At 38.3% G+C, this 23,570-nt stretch overlaps 1 protein-coding gene across 12 annotated transcripts in view; it reads right to left on the bottom strand.

Moving 5' to 3' along the window:
- Window positions 1-23,320, bottom strand: part of RBM26 (RNA binding motif protein 26) — a 53,353-nt gene extending 30,033 nt beyond the window's left edge. For 6 of the 12 annotated variants that reach the window (XM_030472804.2, XM_030472875.2, XM_030472842.2 and 3 more), the window contains exons 1-8: window positions 22,804-23,320; window positions 9,660-9,778; window positions 8,999-9,135; window positions 7,515-7,603; window positions 6,714-6,952; window positions 4,716-4,976; window positions 1,748-1,987; window positions 224-391 (exon numbers count right to left, since the gene is read on the bottom strand). In XM_030472804.2, the coding sequence (XP_030328664.1) occupies window positions 224-391; window positions 1,748-1,987; window positions 4,716-4,976; window positions 6,714-6,952; window positions 7,515-7,603; window positions 8,999-9,135; window positions 9,660-9,778; window positions 22,804-22,874 (1,324 nt within the window). In that variant the 5' untranslated portion in view covers window positions 22,875-23,320. The remainder of the gene's footprint in view (window positions 1-223; window positions 392-1,747; window positions 1,988-4,715; window positions 4,977-6,713; window positions 6,953-7,514; window positions 7,604-8,998; window positions 9,136-9,659; window positions 9,779-22,803) is intronic. The other 6 variants (XM_030472823.2, XM_030472859.2, XM_030472814.2 and 3 more) reach the window with 3 other exon arrangements.
- Between the last annotated feature and the right edge of the window lie 250 nt (window positions 23,321-23,570).

Here is a 23,570-nt window from a genome sequence, read left to right as displayed (position 1 = left end):
AACCTGCCATGCCACGTTTTCTGCTTAAACACAGTGAAAATATTATTCCATTGTCCAGATTCACACTTTACATGCAGATTTTACTACTGTCCTGAACTATACTTTGAAAAAAACAGTTACTGTCACAGTCTAAATGATACAAACTTAATTGTCCCAAATTACACAGTTATAATCTCTAAACAGTACAATATAATATGAATCAATGTTATTCTATTTAGCAAACCTTGTGGGCAAAGCCTCAGTACTACACCTGCTGTAAAAAGAGAGGGTGGAGCAGGAGGCGGCTGGTGATGAATACCCGTTGTAACAACGGTAGGAACTGAGCTAGTTGCTGAGTTTGGGGGGGCATCCATGCCAGCAGGCTGCAATGGGGGAAGTGGAGGGGGTGGTCCTGTCAAAACCAAAGGAAAACATTGTATTCATTTAATTATCCACTACGCTTACATTACATTCAACACATAAGGAAATTGATCTGAAATGTTTGTAAGGCTATTTAAAAACAGGGTGTGAGAGGGTAGGAATAGGGACATGATGCCGTAGCATTCGTTCATATGAAATCATCCCTACCAGCCAATGACTCAGAACTTAGATTACAGAGAAAAGAATTTAATAACATTTCTCCAAACACCTTCTTGCTATAAGCGAAATGCTAACCTAGTGTTTACCTTCACCAACAGAAGAGCATTAAAGCTTTGTAAAACCCCTTCATAGAAACAAATTCTATTTTTTAACAGTGCATAACAAAAATATCTTACAACGACAATAACCAGCTTAACTGAAATTATTTTTCTGAACACCCAAGAAGAAACCTACAACTCCAGTGGAAAGTCAAAGGGACCTTCTTAAAACTGAGGGATTTTTTTGTTTGTTTAGTTTGATTTTTTTATTTTTTTTAAACAACAGGTAATGTGACACTTTCGAAGCTGAGGAGTCACATATGACCTGCAATTTAATCACTGGCAAAATCAGTTTTCGGAAAAAGATACAAAGTCACATATTTGGACTTTCCACACAGATCTAGAAATAGCATGTGAGGCAGAACTGATCACCCCAGCAACACATTACTCTCTGTACTAAGTGAAATAAATACATTCAGATCTTATCCTATCAACTGGAAACGAAAACAGTTTAAGAAACTTCCAAGCAATACCAAATATCAATCACTCTCAAATAATTTTACCAAGCGAGATGTCTAACTTGCTTTAAAAAAAAAAAAAAAAAAGAGAGAGAAAGAAATAATCACATAAAACTAAAGTCACAGTTTTTAAACCACACAAGAGAACTGAACACTAAACTGCTGTCTTATAAAGGTGAGCCAGGTACACAAGTCTTCATGTAATTTTTAGTGCTTGAGCCAAAGTACTTTCGAATACAAGAGTAAACAAGCTGAAGAATTTATCTTTTTTAGTTACTTTACAAGTTTAGTTTCAAAATCAACCACAAATTACAATTCCAGGTGTAAAGCTGATGTGGCAATGAAATCTCTATTACTACAAACAAAATGCCAAATCTGTTGTTTCCAGGATTTTCCCTTCTTCTCTAACAGCAGTCTGTTGTGGACTTCAATAAAACTCAAGGAATTGAGTTTTGCCAAGCCATGCTTTTGCTTAAGCACAATTAGAATATTATTCTATATTCAAGGTCCACATTTAACGTGCAAATTTTAAAACAATCAAGTTTGCAACAATTACTGGGGGGGGGGGTTACTGGGGGATACTAAAAGAGGGGGTTTAATCTTTTTAATTACCTGTTACAGGTGGAAGGCTAGGTGGTAGGGGGCCTGGTGGCGGTACTGGAGGTCTAAGGTTAACAGGAGGAGGACTCAGAATTGGTGGAGGGGGAGGAAGTCCAGGAGGAGGTGGTCCTTCGACTACAGGGGGTTGTGCTGGAAAAGGCAGAATGCCAGGAAGATTTACATCTTCTACCACTACTGGATCACTTCCATGATCAAAAGGGCACATGTCTCCTCGCATACAGAAACCCTTTTCTGAAAAAATCAAAAGCAAAAGGAATTGTTGTTAGTATTCAAAAGCTGTAGTTTGATTCAGAGTAGATATGAAACATTTTATGTGTAATGCAGCAGTTTGTACATTAAGAGCCAGCAGAAATTTATACTGGAAAATTAAATTGACTATTTGACTTTATTCTTAACAATCAGCACACAGAAAGACTGCAGCAACATTCCAGCAGAATAAATACAGAAGATAGATTTTTCCTTGAAGAATTAATTCTACACTGAATTGTAACAAATTGTGAAAGCAAAAAATGAAATCTAGATATCATCTCATTAACAAAAGCACAGTGCTTCTAAGTGCAATTACTGGGATTGAGAAGCCCTTATTAAAGTTAATATTACAGAATTCTGACATGGGAAAATTCACTCCAGTTCTTCTTCCTCTTTTGCAATTATTTCAGGAAGAATGAGCACATTTTGCTGTAGTTAAATGAGATTATGTAAAAGCGAATATTTGTTATTTACATATATATGTATTGTATATGAATATATATGCATACATGTGTAAATATGAAATACACATACTCAAAAATGAATATGAATTCATTTATTTTCTTTTACACTGAATTGGAGTAGGTCCAGAGGAGGGCCACAAAAATTATCAGAGAGATAGAACACCTCTCCTATGAGGAAAGGCTGAGAGAGTTGGGGTTGTTCACAGCCTGGAGAGAAGGCTGCAGGGAGACCTTATTGCGGCCTTTCAATACTTTAAAGGGGCTTGTAAGAAAGATGGGGAGAGACTTTTTAATAAAGAGCCTACAGCAACAGGACAAGGGGTTACAGTTATAACCTAAGAGTATAGAATCAAATTAGATATAAGGAAGAAATCTTTATGATGAGGATGGTGAGACACTGGAACAGGTTGCCCAGAGAAGTTGTGGATGCCCCATCCCTGGAAGTGTTCAAGGTCAGGTTGGATAGGGCTCTGAGCAAACCTGATCTAGTTGAAGATGTCCCTTGCAAGGACATTGTCCATCACTGCAGGGCAGATGGACTAGATGATCTTTAAATGTTCCTTCAATCCAAACCTATGATTCTACAATTACCTGTTTAGCACCAGCCCCCCCCCCGAAACAGAACGAAGAAAAACCACGCAATACAAGGCAAACAACCCACAAAAAGAAAAAACCTAATACAATTCAATGTAATATGGAGCGAAAGTTCAAAACATCTTCTGGTAAAATAGGAAGAAAGCTGAGTGTCCACTTCCTAAAACATGCTGTTGAAAAAAAGTCTGTATCACCTCATCTTCAGGAAGAGCTACCTAACATATAAATTAAAACATTAAGAACTAACAGAAGTTCTGCAGAGACTCAAGTAGAAAATGGAAAAGCGCACATAGGAAGAGCAGTCTGTTGGAACCACGTAGCCACTGAAGAGAGAGATGAGCTTATAAATTTAGAAGACACAAACAGACAGAAGAAAAGCAAACGGAAGAGGCATCTACTGAGAGATTTTAGTAAGAGTCAGAAATGTAGTGTGGCAAAAATCAAAAACAACAAAACAGTAAAAATTTGAGGACAACTACATCCCAGTTTTTCAACACATTACCATTTGCTTCATACTCAGAAACTGGAAACAATAAGCTGCTACAGAAGACAAAGTTAGAGGAACAAAGTCCCAGTGTCATGCCTGGAAATGTTATTTCAAAAGTTTATTAGCCTGCAAGTTTTGTTCCTTTCTAAAGAAAAAACCAAAACAAACAAACAAACAAACAAAAAGGGAAGGCAAAAAACCAACCAACCAACCAGAAAAAAAAAAAACAAAACCCAAACCAAAAAGCCAAACACAAAACTGTAGAGCTGGGAGACCATGATGACACAATGTTCTGCAGCTCAGCATGCGTTAGAAGAAAACTTCAAAAGAAAACTACACTTTCACAACTCTACCTGCTCCACAGTATTGCTGTGACATATACTGGCAAAGCCATTCTTCACAAGTACAACTCTGCCAACACTTGAGAGCTCAGCCTCTCATTTTCTTTACTTAAATAAACCCCAACTAATCAGAGTTTGAATGCAAACCTGGATCTTAAAGTCATCATTGCGGTATACAACAACAAAAAAAGCTCAGAAAAACACTTTAGTGGGAAATTTAAACTCTTCTCAGCTAACAGGTTGACTGGCTGAATTTAATGAAGACACTGCCAACTGCAGTAGCCTCTTGTGTGGATTTGGCACAAGACATGCAAAATGATAGCTTTAGACACAGATAAGCACAAAACCCCACACGATTTGAAGAAACTTCTACACAGAAAAAATGGATTAACACGAGCCTGGCAAGCTGTGGCTCTAGACCCTTCTAGTTAAAAATTATCTCTTGGATAGGATCGAAAAGTTAGGAAGTCAATAAGGTGCTCACCATGGTCAAAACTACCAAATACACTATTTGATGTGAACATGACATAAGACAGAAAACCTTGGTAAAATTGGATTTTTATTTTTTTTTTTAACTTTTTAATATATTATTTTTCATCAATGTAAAATAATTCTGGTAACTAAAAAGACTATATAAACCCTAATAAACAAAGCTGTCTAAAGGCTAAGTTAATAAAAAATGGGACAAAATCTGCATTCAACAGTTGTATAATAGAAACTAGTATTAGAGAAGATCAGAAAAAGAAAGGAATATTACCTCAATCTTTTCAGAAAGGGGCCAATCACAGCTGCAGGAAGCAATTAAAAAAAAAATACAGACTTACCATCATAATCTCGACAGCGCTTCTTTGGCAGCGGAGGTCTTCCATAGGAGTTGTGGTCCAGCTGCTCTTCATGGAACTCCGACCAGCTTTCAGTAGTGTTATTTCCATGATGAGCAGGAGCAATAACAGTAATGGTGCTGCTCAGCGTAGGGACAGGGTAGTGGCCAGATGAAATATTTGTCACAGAAGAAACTGGAGTATAATTGTTCTCTAACGGATCTGTTCTATCCATATCATATTTTGGCTTTCCCAAATCCCTTTCTGTAATACAACAAACAAGTTATATTGGATGATTCCTTCTGCACATTTTCACCACTAAGTCACTAACCTGCGTATCTTTATTCCAAATCAGTTCACTTCAAAATATACGAATGATAATTGAAACATTCTACAGGTTGCCCAGAGTGCCTGTAGAGTCTTCACCCTCAAGTTTTTAAAAATCCAACCAGACAGGATCCTGAGCAACCTGCTCCAGTTCATCTGCTTTGAGAAAGGGTGTTGGACTACATGACTTTCAGAGATATTTTCCAACCTCAACCATTCCATGATTTTACATTCCAAAGGTTTAATCAGAAAAATAATAATCTTAAAAGTACACAGTCAGCCACTGGGGTATTTCAACAACAGCTATATCCACAGTTAAGCAGAAACCCTATTCAACTTCAAGCAGAGTACATCTTCTATAGAGATGCATATATATCCTAAGAACTTCGGATGGAAAGTTACTCTGAATAAACGGAAGCTACGGGCAAGAAAAAGGTAGCCACCACTCGAAAAAATTATAAAAGTTACACATCTTTTGTGTTTCAAGATATGATTGTTATTGCATCTTCATGTTGTTTATCTTCATTCTATCTGCATTCAAATGCATGTACTTATCACATGCAAAGCTTTGCAACGACTGGACAAGTAATAATGCTTGACAGGTGTGGAACACTCCAGGTCAGACGCAGCAGCAACATGACCTTTTATTCTGAATACATGCAAACTATTCTCTTCATTTTCTAATATTACCATCAAATAAACAGTAAGTATCCAGATTAAGACACAAGAGTTCTGTCATGAGATAAGCTGGTAGACTCAAATAACCCCATATTAAAGGGACATTAATAAAAATGCTTAAAGATGGCAGGTAAGTGTGGGTAAAACAAGCTTTTCTTAATGCGTTTAGAAAAAGAAACAAAGCTTTCCCTGTAAGATATTGTCTGTAAGATATTACCATTGTAGTTCATGTAAAACAAAGCTTAAATTAACATTGAATCATATTGCAATCTTTCAGTTAAACTGCTGAATGTTATTTAACTTCGTTTGCAAGTTGTTTGGAAAACACCTGCTCACATATTTTCAGGAACTCCACGCACCTACTTTTAAGGCTGAGTTAGAAAGGCCCATTCCACACAAAGAAAACGAATATACAGGAGACTTAAACCAGACTATTTTTATATTTACATTGTCTTAAGACAGGACAAAGATATAAAAATACTCTCAGTATTCTTTTCCAACTTACAGTAACAACTACTGGGAGAAAAAGCATACTTTTCAGCTGAATAAACAGCTTTGCTTTTAAAGAAGTTTAATTTGAAAAACTACTGTACTGAAGTCCTACAGATGTGTGCACATGCAAATATTTACTGTAATAATTTCAGCCCCTCTCTATGTTGCCAAGGAGGGGACAAGACAAAAAGAACAGAGTTGTACTGTTCTGCTTGACAGTCCTTTGCTGGTAATTTCTGTCAGTTCTTTCTTTGTACATGGTTATTAATTTCTGTACCTTCCCAAACCAGATTCTGAGTTTCTCAAAACTGGATTTTTCTGCCTGTCTTCCAAACATTGCTTAAAAGTGGCCAACACAGTCAAAGGTATTAGAGAAGAATGGAGGAAAAGAGGTGAAAACAAGCACTGAAGATATAATCACATACGCCTTATTTCTACAGAAAACCAAGCTAAATTTGAACAAAGAATTTGGTACATCATGAACATAGTGTAGGCAACATTCACCGTGTCTTAGAGACCAACTGTTGGTACCTCTGCTTCGTGTTCTGCTCCGGCTTCTGCTCCGGTCTCGATCTCGGTCCCGCAATCTCTCTTTGCTCCAACTTCTACTTCGACTCCTGCTGTAGCTCCGACTCCTTCCTCTTCTTCTGTTATATCGATCCCTATAGGAATCTCTTCTGGGAGGATTTCGGTCATAATCCCTCTTCCGAGAACGTTCATCTTTTTTTCTTTCATCACGGCTCCTAAATATGTAATTTTGTAAATTAATTAGAAGAATTATGAAGCCATAATTTAAAACCTTAACCACCATTATAAACCTCGAGAAATGGTAATGGAAAATTAGAAAAAAACCCCTACAAATAGAACCTAACTATGGCCCTTCCTTTCTTCTCAGAAGACTTCTAAAATTCTTTCATTTGGTTTATGTATTTCACCATCCATAAATCCTGTTTCTGCCCGATAATGCACCTTCCTCAAGTTGGAAACACCAAAAAGGAAACAGTTACTGAAGGGAAGGCTTCCAAATAAAAAAATATCACAATTCAATCTCAGTATCTAGCACAGCAAGTGTTGCAATACAAACCACAAATCTAACATAAAAGTTAACCTTAAAATTCAAATGTGATAGTTGTGCACAACTCTGAGATGATTTACACTATCACTTATACACTAGCCACCTAACTACATACGCATAAAAGCGATAAAAGTCTTATTTTTAGCCTTATTAGGTAACCATACAGACAGATCATCATAAAAATCCATCTTATTACTGATGTAATACAATAGGCTAAAAAAATTTATTACCTGGTATCTCTGTAGCGAGAACTTGACTGAGGAGGGCTATGATTTAATCTTCTGGAGAACTTTTTCTCTCGCTCCTCCTCTTTAACTACCTGAATTTAAAGTATATACATTAGATTAAAACATGAGGACACTACAATGGAGACCTCTGCACAATCAAATAAACTCAAAATACCAAGCAAAGTCAGCCGTAACATTGAACTGAAACAACATTTTTGCATATAATGCAATTAGAGAACCTTCGTAACATACTAGATTTCTATTTCTAGGAATATTCAAACCACAGGTTGGGAGAAATGAAGCAGAATAAGCAACCCCTATTGTGCTGCACTGAAAATACACCTCTTTTGCTACAAATAGACAGAAATCCATACTAAGGTGCAGTGACAGATCTGGAAAGACGCGAATATTCAACAACTGACACGTAAGGTCTTTTCTTCATGAGCAGGTTAGCGGGTTCTGATCATATAATCATAGAATAGTTAGTGTTGGAAAGGACCTTAACATCATCTAGTTCCAACCCCCCTGCCGTGGGCAGGGATACCACACGCACTAAACCATGTCACCCAAGACTCTGTCCAAGCCGGCCTTCAACATCGCCAGGGAAGGAGCATTCACAACTTCCTTGGGCAACCCATTCCAGTGCTTCACCACCCTCACTGTAAAGAACTTCTTCCTTATATCTAATCTAAACTTCCCCTGTTTAAGTTTGAAGCCATTACCCCTTGTCCTATCACTACAGTCTCTAAGGAAGAGTCCCTCCCCAGCATCCTTATAGACCCCCTTCAGATACTGGAAGGCTGCTATGAGGTCTCCACACTGCCTTCTCTTCTCCAGGCTGAACAGCCCCAACTTTCTCAGCCTGTCTTCATATGGGAGGTGCTCCAGCCCCCTTATCATCCTCATGGCCCTCCCCTGGACTTGCTCCAACAGCTCCATGTCCTTTTCATGCTGAGGACACTAGAACTGTACACAATATTCCAAGTGAGGTCCCATGAGACTTTGATGCAGTCAAACGTAGGCTGCTGTCGAAAAGGACAAACCTACTCTTCTGGCTCAAAGAGCAACATAAACACTTGTGTCAGAGTAAGGAGGTTATCTGGATAAAGCAGCTGGAGGAATGAGGACTGCCATTTGGAATGGCAGCCTGGATTTATGCTGAATAAAAGGGCAGCATAACTACAATGGCAATTCTGAGCAAAAAACCTAATGTAGGTTGTACTGCAACTCCTGCACTACCCAACAGCTTTATTTACATTTGGCTAAGCAGAACCCCTTTGGTTTACCTTTGAAACACCCACTAACGTTTAGAAAAATTGTGCAGCAGTACTCAACATACTAGGCACAAATCTTTTGACATATTTTAATGCTGCAGGACAAGTTTTGGGACTATTCTTAATAAACAAACATGATGAAGTTGAGCCATGCAAGCAAACTACAGGAATGAGGAAAAAAAGACATACATCTAAATTAAAATCCATGCCTACCTCTTCTTTTTTTGTCTCTTTTTCCTGGTGCTGAAAAAATTCTACTTTCAGGCTTCCTGACGATGGCTGTTCTGGTGGAGGTAGATAGCTTTTTGTATTCACAGCATCAAACAGCTTTTCCACAAATATCTGAGTTTCTAAAAGTAAAGAGAGTGTACAAATAGCCATTATTCAAGACTCAGTTAACATTTGATTTAAAAATTAAGAAAATTATGTACTTAAAAAATTCAGCATTCACCAAAAAGTTAAAACAATGAAGAGTTTGGTTGTTGGGTTTTGGTTTTTTTTTAATACTCTGCTGCTAATTTTGTATTTTAAAAGGACATTCACAGAGTCAAGAAACATGTCAATAATAACGTTTCACAAAGTTTTTTAACATCTGAAAGATTTATGGAATATATACAGAGCTCAAACACTCCTAATTCTGGCAATAACTCTTCACATTTGTAATTTTCTTCCAGGAATACAAACAGACACAAAACATAGACCTAATACATACATATACACCTGTTTTTAAAAAATGTCATGAAAACTGAATTACATACTTCAAAGCAACAAAGCTAACAAAGACAGAAATGCATTATTCTACAGTAAAAGATTTTTGAATTAATTAAGACAGACTTTTTCACTCGAGCTTAATTGCTATGACAAAAGACCATACCTTTCTGAAGAAATACATCCAGCTGATCAACACACAATGCCTTCAGTTCCTTTTCACTTTTATCCTTCTTTACCAAAGCCAGAACATATTTAGCTAGGGCAGATGGATCTGCATCGCATCTGCAAATAGATTAAAATAGTAACTAAATTACAGAAGTTAACATCTGAAACTGATACAACCAATACATATAAAAGACCAAAACATTTCCTACCAAAGTAATTGAAAAACACTCAAGAGGTACTTCTTAAAACAGAGTACAGATATGTAAGATTGCCCAGTATCACCTTTCTTTTCCAGAGAAATAATTGCCTAGAATATATCCAAACAATATTGCACAGAGGACCTCACAGGAAGATAGAATGAACTATTCAGAATGAAACAGCGTCAGCTGCCTAAGTCTCCAAAACAAATGCAAAAAAATACTTCCGTAACTCTCCAATGATGAAATCAGTAATTCTGAGTGTAACACTGGGTGACTGCTAATGGGGAAAAGTCAGCCCTGCCTCATTACAAATGAATACACTTACACAGAAGTGATCTAGGCTATTAAAAAAAAAATTAAAAAAAAAAAAAAAAAAATCACTCTCTGACTCTTAAATATGATTTTAAAGAATCTTATTACTACCTACATATGAATACCATAAAAAGCAGATTAACTGAAAAATCCTGATTTTGAAATCCTAAAGAAAAAGGGTTCATATAATATTATCATGTGATCTCCATAACAGGTACAAAGACAATGAAGGGAAATTTAAGAGCTCATTATCCATTTTAGACATCTAAATTCAATCTACAAGTATGGAGCACTTCAGTATAGAAGCTGATGGTCTCATGCACACCAACAAAGAACTTAAAATGGCATAAGCTGTATATGCACGTTAAGTAGCACATTATTCAATATGCCTGATAAAATTTTATTATAATGTTTCATGAGCAGTAATCTACAATGAACTCCGTAGTGGTGTTACAGAGTAAAACCTGACAGAGCATGCAAGAATACTGCAGAAAACAATTTAATGCTTCATAATTCAAAGACAGTAACTAATGAAATGGTGAGACAGTGATTTATCAGGCAGAACAGCAGCGTTTTCTTAAACCATCTAATCCCATTATGTAGCATAAACCAAAGGAAGACCTCAAACCCCACAAAACCAGGCAGGATTTAACAAATACACACTGGTTGTGTGATACAGTTAGCTTGTTTGGGTGGTGATCAAAGTTAATAGTAGTGTTCTAACGAACTACACCAAGAGGGGAAAAATGGCACTGGGGCATCTAACTGCACATTCTGTCTAGCAAAAATAACTAAGAAAAAAGTAAAATTAAACTGTGGTTAGGAAGTTGCACTGAATATGAGCATCACACAAACACTGTTCCAGCACAGAAGTCCACTAGTTGCAATGCAGACTAAAATGACAGTTCCCAATCTCTTCCACATTAAAGCAAACGAAATTTCAATGCTGAAGCTTAATTAAAAATCTGAACGTAGTTCATTAAAACTACATGAATTTTAGACACTGGGCAGAAGAAACCAAATCCACCACCATATGATGCTGCCTAATTCCTCGCCCCAAAGACGCTATCTCCTGCACAGCAAGCAACATCCTTTATGCAAACATATCCACTAAGCAAAGGAAGCAGATCAGTCAGAATCCAACCTCAGATCTTCTGGACAGCCTGGGTCCAGCAGCGCTCTGAAGATAAACATCAGAGCTTCAGACTTAACTCAGCATCCTCTAGAGAGCAGGCAGTTTCAGAATTTCATGCTGTCAAAGCAACTTGAGCTGCTAGGGGTGATACCACAGCATTCTGTGGCATTCAGATTCTACATTCTGGAAGAACCTGCACACACTAAACTGACAAAACACGAATATATACTATTAATCAAAAAACAGATTGCAAACCAACTGAAAATTGTTCAGAAATGTTTTCCTTCAAATATCACATCTGATTTGCTCCCATTCAGATTTAACAATTCTTTATCCAGAAGAAAATACTGTTCAAGCAGCAAGAAATCTTGGAAGCAGGCACATAACCTCCTCTAGCAAGGGCGATAGGACTGCATGGTCTCTTTCACACTGCTAGCACCTGAGCACATCATCTGAAAGCCCGATACTGAACAGTGCAGCCCCCCAAAGGCCCTAAGGCCTCCTTTCATAACTTCTCAATGTTAGAATTTGCAAATTTTTCTTCTTATTTTTCCTTTTTTTATTTTTTTTTTTTTTTTACTGTTCCTTCATGCCACTTTAATGTCACTACAGGAGAGCTTCAGTCCTCTCCCAGTCTCAAGCTGAATTATGACTCAGAAAATTACTGTGCTATTTTCATATTATCTATCTACAGTCATAACAGGAAAACAATCTTTGGGGGAGAGGACAATTTTCACATGATAACACCAAATTCTTTTCTTCGCCTTTCTATTCTCCACAAAAATCAGATAGAACATTGCAAACTGGGGTTTTTTTATTTCCATTTCCACAAATATGGTTATCATCTGATAACAGTCACCTGACATTGTTCAAAATCTATTACAATTGACTTAAATGACAACACATACACTCAAAACGGAGGGGAGGAGAAAAAGCAAGAGTAGTTCTAGAAGGTAAAAACTCACTGCTGTTAGCTACTGCAACATACTTCAATATGTACTTTAATTCTCCAGCTCCTACAGTAGCAAATACATAACAACCTCATGTGCAGTTTAAAGTAATTCCTCTCTCATAAGCAGAGTAGAAAAATGAAAATTCTTGTCTGGAAAGCCACACTCCAAAAGGTGTAACAAAAATTAAACCACCAACCTCAAACCCAAACAAATTCAAAAAACTCTTTAAATACAGCAAGCAATGAGTGCTTTCACCCCTCCCCACCATGATGATTTTGGAAATCTTAGGAATACTGTCCACCCCACAATGATCTCAGAATTTGAATCCATCCACCCAACTCCAAGATACTCTGAAGAAAATATCCTCAATGAAAATAAGCATACTTTGAATTTGCAAAACACAATCATTTTCTTCTCTGGTAGTGTCCTAGCATTTATCACTCTGTATGCGAGACAACCACATACAAACAATGCAAAACAATCATACTGAACTCTAAGTATTACTCAATATGTAAGTGTAGAAATCCCCCTGTACACAACAGGAAGAACTTACATGCTTCCAAGTTAAAACTCTGTATTTATTTTGGCTATTGAACAAGTACTGTATTTGAGAAGTACTAATAGATGATATTAAATAATCAATAATGAATACCAATTCATTTTGTGGCAGAATGAGATGGAGAAAATGTTTTTGTATTTTGACAGTATGGTTTGATTTCTTTTCACTTTTTAAAATTAAACTGCAAATCTTTACACAAGCCAAAGGCTGACTTCCTTTTTTATGCACCGACTTGAAACAGAAGTCTCCTCTTCTATGTCTGTTGTTCAAAGCTTAAAAAAAAACAACCATAAAAAACTGATCTGTTTTCTCCACACTGTTGTGAAAACCACACTTGTTTCTGTAACTAGTATTTTAGATAGATGTAACAAGGTTATAGTCTGATCTTTTACTGCTTTTCAGACTTCGCTTTTTAAAAAAAAAAAAGATAATGCTAAAATTAGATTTCTGCAATGTGAAACAGTAGAAGAGAGGAATAACAGGTCTCATGAAGTAAACTGTACAGGACTATCAATACAGGAGGTCTGCCTGAAAATTTCTGTTCTTTACAGCTATTAAGAGTTCTGGATTATCATCATTAATGGTTTTGTCTGGGGGAGAGCTGCTTTTTTAAGAGCAATTCCTTTCTCTTTTTCAGCAAACTGAATTCCAAAATGTTGTCTATAAATTCTCCATCCTTTGATTTAGTAAAAATTCTGCTGGTTTGGATTATAGGGGCCTCGAGTTTTTCTGATAAACGAGACTTTATGTTCTCTAGATTGACTGTAGTTTCTTATAGAATAGCAATCTGTGTGTGTGAATAATATGCAATATGCTTGTTGTATCTTTGTTACGCATACATGGATTTTTCACCCATTTTGAGCATGCTTTATCAGTTTTTCTAAACCTCTCTCTTGTATTTTACACTCTTATAGTCAACCTGTTTTAAGTGATGTCTCTTTAAAATAAACAGGAAAGGCACCCATGCTGATGACAGCAAAATACACTGTGCAGCAGGATTTCCCATGCAGTATGTCTCACTATATTCTTGCAGATTGTAAGATTAATAGAGAAAGGTCCTTAACCAACAATTCAGAAAAATTAGAAAAATCAGAATATGACCTCCACATTTCACATCTGCATTTAAAATTAAAAATAAATTTCTATTTCAATTCTAATGTTCACTGAATTATATACATTTTCAATTGTCAAAGGTTTGAATCCTTAGCATAACTTCAATATGGTGTGGTACATGACAGATCTCAGCATAAATGGCATGTGTGTTATAAGTGTGACAGAAGTTTAGACATAACTCTATTCTTATGCTAAAATTTGGCTGCCGGAAAAACATTCACATGAATTGAAAGATGTAAAACAACATTTCACAACTTTGAGCCCCGTAACTACATCCTCCCAACTTTTTGTAGGCATTTGCTGCAACCAATAATAAGCATAAATAATCATAAATTTCTCCTCCTGCTTTCACTTTTGAGTTTTCTTTCACAAGCAACACAAACCTGTTGGCACAAGTAACCTGAACTCATTTCCACTGCAGCAAGTACATCCCAGTGCCAGTTACAATTAAACACCACAGCATGTATTCTTACACCCATTTTCTGAATATATGACCCTAACTAGTAATGCTAAATGGTATTACCTCTAGTACTGCTTTTTTGTAGCCTATACTCTTTCAGTCAGAGAACGTGCAGTGTTTACTGTTCTATATTAAATAAAAGAGATGGCTCTTGTAGCCCCACTTTAATAAACAACATTTAATATACAAGCATGGATGAAAAAATTCTCTTGCTAGAGCTCTGTATGTTCTTCAGAGAAGAATCCAGACACCTCCAACTGCTACCCACCACAGAGGAGTTTTAAGAAGGAAAGTAACAGTCAACCAAATATTTTGTTCAATTGTAGGAGCACGAATTCACAACTGCAACAAGCCTCATAGAAAAGTTCAAAATCCTTTCTTTCTGATCTCGTCCAGTTTTGAAGTTATTACATGAAATTACCATTTCAGATAAAGAAATTAAAGCAGAAGAGAAAAGCTGAAATTGCTAGAGTAAGCCTTAAATATATACTTGTTTTTTGTTCTTTTTTTTCCCCCGAAATAATGAATGTTTGAGAAGGGAAAAGTAATTTGGGTGAAGAGGACTCATTTCTCTGTACAGTCTTTTTATTTGAATACTTTGCAATTCATTAAATAATACTCAGTATATCCACTTCCAATACTCAGATTTACATATTTTTAAATATAAAGTACTAAATATCTTCTGAAAACTCACTTTGACTTTTATAATCACCATGCAATTACAGACATCAGCCTTAACTTACAAATGCAGTGGATGTGGAATACATATTGAAGTTCTTTTAAAATAAAAACAGAATGTTACTGGTATAGCTGTACATACAAAACCCTTATTAACAACAGAGCTTATACAGACTTAGAAAGACTTTGCCAAAACAGCTAAAAGAAATTAAAAAAGGCAGATAAGCTAAACAAACATAATACTTTTGCACATAAATATTACAGAACCCTTTCAAAAGATATTGAATACAAGCATATAGTAAATATCTTTCAAGCCGTAAGAGAGAATAAGCACAAACTTTGAATAGTGTATGCTGAGGAAACATTTTGTGAGGTTAGTGCCCAAGAATGTCCCTAAGCATCAGTAACAAAAATACATCTTCAAACGAAAACATGCTGTTTGAGTATTTTGAATGCAAAAAGTATCATGAGCAAAGGGAGATCTGAAAATCTGTTGGACCAAACACTCTGAGAACTTTGGCAACGCCTCCCCAACAGGGCCCTGAACTCTCCATCAAGAAAACACTGAATAAGGCCACTAGGACTCCTGTTCAAATACTCACACTGACAGCAAACACACCCCCACAAACCAACCAGATGAATTCTTAAATCAAGAGAAGGACGAAGAAGGAATTAAAAAATGGCAAGCAGACTCAAGAATGATAGTTTTGATGTTGATAACATACCTGAAAAACTCACACACATAAACAGCTTATTAACCTTGCCTATCCTACTCCAGTCTGACTTCCTGACAAAGTACAGAATGAGTAAAGATAGACATTCGATGTTTCCTACACATAAACAAGCTGAAGCCAATTAACTTGAGAAAAGGTCTGAAATATCTTTTTCCCTCTCAGAAAATCCCACACAGTGCTATGAAGTTCCTCATGCTGCAATTCTTCATTTCAGTCAGTTCTTAATAAGTGAAGTAGCCACTTAGAGTGACAGACTCACACTAAGAACTGGAGCCTTAAGAAAGTAATTATTTCTGGTTATTCTTTTAAAAGTAGTATCTACAGCATTTGGTGCAGACCTGGTACTATGCTGCTGTAGTCAATACTACAGAAATCGGTTTAACAAGAGGATAATCCTTTAATTTGCCAAAAGTATCACTGGCATGACGAGACAAACTGCTGCTTAAATTTTACAGTTATTTGACAACTACTCAACCATCACATTAAAAAAATCATTTTTGCAGTATAACCTAACTCACACATTTCTACGTGCCTTTTCTATGAAAGGGAGAAGAATCCGCTATTCCAAAGTCTACCATCTCATGAAAATATTTGGAAAACAGATGCAAATTCCCAAGAGGAGATATACATAAGCAGCAATAGGGTACATAACCTTTCACCATGTGGGGAGAGAAAGAGTAAAAAATTCTCATGCTGAAGCTGTCAAACTGTAATCTGACAGTTTTCACAAAATTAACATGGTTACTCACTTCAGGGAAAAAGTGGGCTTTGGGGAGGGAGAGGAGTGAGGACAGAAAAGAAACTTCCATACGGTTTCCTTGCAACAAAACCACTGCTTGTTCATTTCAGATACATTTGATTGCTTTTATTTAAAGCTCATGACAAGACCCTCAATCCAGACTTCATTTTGGACACAACCGTTGTGCACACACAACTTTTAAGATGCTAAAAGAAATCATGTGAGGGTTTTTTTCTTTCATTTTTTAAAACAAATGTACAGACCAAGAAGGTGCTGCAAGTCCTGAAACTAGCTGCTTAACAAATTTAAACTACCACAGTACACTGAAACCACAAAAGCATGCTTCAAGTCCTCCAGGCAGTGAACGATCTCTCTGTAAAGGAAGTAACATGTAGGTGCATGTTATTTGTCATACTCTGATCCTGAGAATTTACAACCTAAATTTCAGTCTAGTTTTCTTGCCTAAAGATTAGTATTTATACTCCTCTAGAACACTGCTCAGTTCTTGACAATTATTCAAGTGGACATGGTTATGTTTGCAGGCTGACAGAAATGCTTCGTATTTGCAGTGCTGAGTGGGTGCGGAAAAAAGCCTGCTGCTTATTGGGCAGAACAGCTTAGTCTAATTTAGGCAGTTGTACCATTCTGTTGTGTTGCTACTAAAAAAAAAATAAATGTATAAAAAGCTACAGTATTCAATAAGTAAAATGAATGACAGACTCACTCAGCAAGATCCAACTCCTGAGACACTACGGTATATGAGGACCACTGTTATAATGCTCACTTTCATTAACTCTTTAATAATACAGAAATACACTGAGCAATGCAACAGCCTCCAATGCTGTTACATAAGTTACTGATGTCATTACAATAGTTCTAAATTATCATGATACCCAGATCTGACATATTCATATAGCTGCAACCAGCAGCTTAAAATGCCACCTCTAGATTCAAGAGAGCTCTCATGAGGCAGAACAGCTGTCAGCTTGCTGGCTGGCTAACACATTCAGTGCAGAAAGCAAAAATCATCACAGCGTCTCTGCGATGATGTGCAATGCAGAAAAGGGGTTCCATTTTGCTGTTGATATTCAGTGCAAGAACAAGAGAGGTTTCTGGTAACAGGAATTATTTTCTTCTTTATGTTCTGCTTTCAATTATACCTTATAACACAAATATTTTAATTCGATCATAGTATTTTTACAGAGAAGCTTAGCGGTATCAGAAGTATCAGTTAAGGACCTCAATTTCCCAAATACAGCAGCTTCCCACTTGTTCTGTGAACAAAACATCAAGTTTCATAACAGACGCCTAAGCGTATCTTCACTAGTGTTAAGACAGTGACATATCAATAACATGTATTTCTGGCTTTATTTATCTTAGCTATAAATAGCTTAATATAAAGCGTTAACAGAGTAAATATAAAGAAGACAAACATCTATAGCTTTTGAACTTCTTGGGAAGTTTCATGGGAAATGAGAGTGAAAGCTCCTGGTGGGGTGATGAGTGCTATAGGTAGGACAGTGTGCCACATGCATTATGCAAAGGAATGCCGAAGTTTTTCATTTTATCTTACTTATACTCTTTCAGTATCCTGGCTTATTAGCATATTCCTTACATCATTATTAGATCTTTTTTTATTCACCACCTTTCTTAAGTAACTGTGTGAAGATAACTAACCAGTAACTTATTAATAATTAAGCAAAGATCCAAACAGCCAAAAACTATTATGAGATTTAACAAAGGTTGAAAAGCATGACAAATAAAAACAGAACAGTGAAGGCATAACTAAACACCAGAGCATACTGACTGTTTGCCAGAAAATATTCCAATAACAGATATACTCTAAATAGTCTTCATACAATTTGGATTTTACTCCCTCTGACATAAGTAGTTCGAGCATCATGATCACTTACAGGATTAACCAATGCAAAAAACCTTTCCATTTTAATTAGGTATGACTAAATAACTTATAAACATTGTTTTAGATATTTTTTCATCTTCAAGTCTGATTTAGTACATGAACCTTCATAAAAACGTAATTATAGCAAAGTGGAAAAAATTAGATATGGGAGCCTTAATCAAACTGTAAGCAAAATTCACTGGGCCAGCAGACGATCTTAATTAAAGTTAATTTACACAAAGTAATTAAAAAAAAAGAAAAATTTTCACTGCAAAGAATTAGGGCAAGGGGGAGAACATTACAATGCCTTACAAGGCAAAATGGTGAATTCAGCTTTAGTACAGAAAAGCTGATTTTTTAACAGGTTGAGATTCAAACAAATTCAAGAAAAAAAATGAAAAAGACAGCCCTACTTGGAGCTTTACCAAGCCAGATCCTGGTATTCCAGCAAGGATTATACAGTTTATGTAGGATCTGGAATGGAAGTGCAGAAAAGAAACCCATCGCAATAGATATGGCTCAGTGAGAACTTTGTTAGTGCAGAAATTAGAAGTGACAGACAAAGTTATATTCCAAGTTTAACATTATTTTCAAAAACTTCATGGGAGCCATGCCATGGACAAGAAAAAGTGTATAACACTAGAAACTAAGCATATTGCTGTCTGCAAGCAATGCAGAAGACTGTTGAGAAACGCCTTCTTCACAGAGCTGACTAGAGTTGAACATACAAAATAGCTCTAGTCAAATACAGAGCAGCCACCCCACAAAAATAATAATCTTGCCACTTTGTTTACACTGGTACTACATTCACATAGCTGTATCTATAGTGGGTTTGTGTGCATATTCACTCATTTTCTGTACACCAAACTGAGCAGCAGCTCAGTTAGGAGTTATTTCCAAAGCCACTAAAGCAGCAGATCTTTGGAGAACCGTAGAAAGTCACTAGAGATCTACCACCCTTCAAGCAGAGCTGGACTGTGTAAATGCTCCAGCATGGTAGCATTTGCAGTTTCTGCCTCACTGCAACAAGACTGAACTCAGATAAGGAGTGTGTGCATGGAGGATCACCAAGGCTTTGCCAAAGGCATTTGAGACGTCCAAAATAAACAAACCAAAAAACCCAACAACCAACCACAAACAAAAAATTCAAAAACTTAAGGCCTACATCATCCGCCTCCTCCAAACATTCTTGTCTATGAACAGTGTTTCCCAGGGCGCCATGGGAAAGCAATCCAACAGCCAAATAACTTTCAGTCCATACAATCACGTAACATGCTTCATTACACTGAAAAGTTAGCATTCCTGCTAATGCCTTGAAATAGTTTAATGATAAAACTTCATGATAAAATAGCAATATCCATAAAGGTTGTTTCATCTTCTAGTTCTAGAAGATGTTTCAGAAATGCATGTTTTATGGCCTTTGAAGCAAGCTGTGCATCCCAATTAAAAACTGTTAGCTAGCTGGAAACAGACAACTTAGAAAATAAAGTATATTCTAACTACTCAGCTCTAGATAACTAGCACATATAGACCTATATAAATGTGTATAAAATTTATTTGCATATTTTCTCAAATGCACTTCTCCCCTTAAAACTACTGAGACAACACCTACATAACGATCTAATACAGTGGTGTCTTCCTTAGTCTAGTTAGGAAATTCAGCTGCCTATCTTTCAGCTAAAGCTTTCTGAAAGAGCCACGAGATAAAAAACAGTTGGCACATTTTGTGTTTCATTACAAGGAAAAGACAAGTTAAAAACTATTTGCGGGCTATGGTAACACGTCCAGACAACCAGCACTTTGGGCTTTGTTGTACTAGCACTGCACTTACCAACTAGATCAACAGCACTTACTTCTTTAGAAGTAACTACACACTAAAATTTTCATACAGCCAAAAGCATGGCTGTAGGCACACACTTCAGATAACTGAGACCAGAAGCAGCTCCAAGACTATTTGACTGCTGGGAAATGACAATACCTCTCTACCAACTCTAACACTTACTGGAATAATGCAGTTACATAGGACACAGCACAAAACTGAATGTGAATTTAACAGTCCCTTCTGGCCTTTTTCCTCCCAAAGCTAAAAATTCAGAGAACTCATCCTCCAGGCCTGCAATTCCCTATGCCATTACATAGTTTTCCAGCACGAGAACGATACTTGAACTGCTCACACACAACATTTAACTTAACAGAAACATGGTGGTCCTTTTACTGCTAAAAGCAAAAAAAATCGCACTGATCACAAAAGCTGGAAATCACAATTTCACCCTTTACCTGCCCTCTATCACTAGCAGATATCACAGTTCAGCATGAAAACAAATAGAGAAACACGGAACAATCAGAGTTTGTTACCAGAACAAGAAGTTACTACTGCACACCACTAATGAATGGAACTTGAGGGAAAGACTGAGGAACCACACTGACCTCTAGGTAAATAGTATTTCGCAAACATTCGATACTTATACTGCAAGTAAGAAACTTATTATTCAGTGGTGAAAGTTAAACTTCAGCTCCTGATGCATAAACACTCATGAAAAAGCAGAACTGTATAAATTAATTTCAGATACAGATCTGCAAAATCCAAAAAGCCTATTGTATTTACTCAATAAAGGGATTTTGAAGTCAGTCGAAGCCCTCCTGTAAATGTCACAAACAGATTTCCCATTCCAGATTTCACAGAATTTAAACATGCTCCTTGTAAACTGTTTGAAGTTAACAGATCAATCTCCAGCTGCTAACCAACTGAAAGGTAAGTGTGTACAATTTATCATTTCAACCTACCAACATATATTTTGGAAATCACAAGGTTCTTCAAAGTTCAATATTGTCTGTTGCAAGCCTCCTGACCAGCGCATTCTAAAATACTGGTATCATACTGCTCATGACCTTTTACAGAATATCCATGCAAAAAAAGCATCCACAGACTATCAAGGAGCATCCAGAGGACTACCTGGATCTACTACCACCTAACACAGTACGTTCTGTTATTCTAATACTATCTTACCAATGTGTTCCTTTATTCTGCTCTTACTTTGACTCAAGAGTAACATTAATTCACCTCCCCCAAACTAAACCTTTACAAGATGCTGCTTTTTTTTTTTTTCCCCAAATAACAACAACATAATCCTACCACAGTCTTAAGGGTCAAACCTTTTACATAAAGGCACCCGGCGTAATTTCCTGCAGGCCTAATTCAAAGTCCACTGAAATTAAGTTCAAGACTCATCTATTTCACTGTGGTTTGGATTAGGTCCTATGGAAAAAAAAAACCAAAACCTACAACTAAAACACCACACCCACTCCCTCCCCAAAAAACCCACTGAAAAGTGTCCCAGCATTTTTTTTTCACTTTTTCAAGTTATTTCAGCATAAGTCAAACTATAAAAGTACATATATATACTTAACTAATAGCTATGGAAGCCATAAAGCAGCCTTCACACACACACACACCCCCCGTTTGATAGCATCAAAAACTGACACTGGCCAAACATCTCAGAAGTTAATACCAGAAGTAACTGAAAAGTTCTACTTCTATTGACTCAAATCAAGCTGCAACAATTTAACCCACACATATTAAAATGGGGTTTCAGAATGACAAGTGCATGCTTTGATCTAAAACATCCGTAGGCACCGTATCTCCAGAAGGCAAAACCTTTAAAACCAAGTTCGCATCTCAGTTCCACTAAACTATCATTCAGAGAAGAAAGATGTGGACTATTTGCAAAACAGCCCCAATTACTCACATGAATGTTATGCTTAGAGGCCAAGCAGGTACTCACAAATAGGCAAATTATTCTCTGGGGCTCCTACTGATGCAACTTTTATTCAGGGGGGAGGGAAACAAAAGAGCATCCAATATTCAAAACAACCGAGAAGGACGTGCAACGAGTCTACGGAAAATGCTACTGGGAAGATCTCAGGATCCTGTAAAACGTCCCATGGCACCTGAGCTCTCCCACAGAAGGTCACTGGACAGGGCGGCAGGCTGTGGTTATTCACCTGGCCTCTACGGAGGCTGAGAGCAGAGAACAGGGAGCTGCACACACAGACACATTATCTCCCGCTTGCTCTGGGCTACACAGGGAAAGATGAGTGCGGTCGCTAGGGGGGGAAGCTGCAGCCTCTGGAGAAAGACGGACCTACCTCCCGGCCGAGGACGGCACCGGGAAAGCGGGGCCACTACGTGGCCCCCCACCGAAGGCGGCCGGGTGAAAGGGGCGCTGGGCGGCCATCTCCCGGGATGACCCTCCAGGCTCTCCGGCACTACGTTCCCTTCCCCTGAGGATCCCCGTCTTTTCCAAGGGAAGGTTTATTTTGGAGGGGGCGGGAAAGAGAGGAAGGGTCGCAGCTACTCACATGGGCTCCAAGGTCTTGCTGAGCCACGATTTCAGCGCCTCGAAGTTTTCTATGATCATTTTAACCACCATCCAGAGCGGCCCGGGCCCCCCGCCTCGCCGGCAGCAGCAGCACCAACAACGGCGGCGGGGTCCGCGCCGCCCCGCCGCCCGGGACCCCGGCTCCCGCCGCGCCTGCCCTCACCCGCCGAGACCGCGTCCGCCTCCCGGTTCGGCAGAGGCCGCCAGGCAGGGGCCGGAGGCCCAGCACCACGAAGGGGGCGGAACCAGCCGAGCAGCGGCTGCTCCCTGAGGGCCCCGCTCTCGCCTCTCCTCAGCCGGGGAGCGCTTTCCGGCCTCTCCGCGGTTTCTCCCCCGCCTTCACGGCGAGCGGAGGGCAGCGCGGCCGACGAGCTGCGAGGCCCGAGCGCGGCTCCGGAGCGCACCGCGTCCCCCCCTCTCCCCTCAGCCGCAGAGCCGGACAGAGGGAGCGGGCAAGCAGGTAAGATGGCGGCACCCCGCTGTCGCGAGAACAGGGAGTCTCGCGAGGGTGGGAGGCGCGCGGGGCCTGCCGGGCGGGGCGGGGCGGGAGGGGCGCCGAGGCGCGGGCTGTGGCGGGGCTGGTAGTGGTCGCTGGTGCTGGGTCCCGGGGGGCTGTAATACGGGAACGCGCCGTAGGGAGGCAGGAAGGGAGGTACAGCCAGTGCGCTTTCCCCTGTGGCACGAACTTCTTCCATAAATAAAGGGACCCGATGGTCAGGGGTCTGGAGAATCTCTCTTAGGAGGAGA

The sequence above is a fragment of the Strigops habroptila genome, chromosome 2 (assembly GCF_004027225.2).
Source record: "Strigops habroptila isolate Jane chromosome 2, bStrHab1.2.pri, whole genome shotgun sequence".
Classification (NCBI taxonomy): domain Eukaryota; kingdom Metazoa; phylum Chordata; class Aves; order Psittaciformes; family Psittacidae; genus Strigops; species Strigops habroptila.
This window is presented reverse-complemented; position numbering and strand designations above follow the sequence as displayed.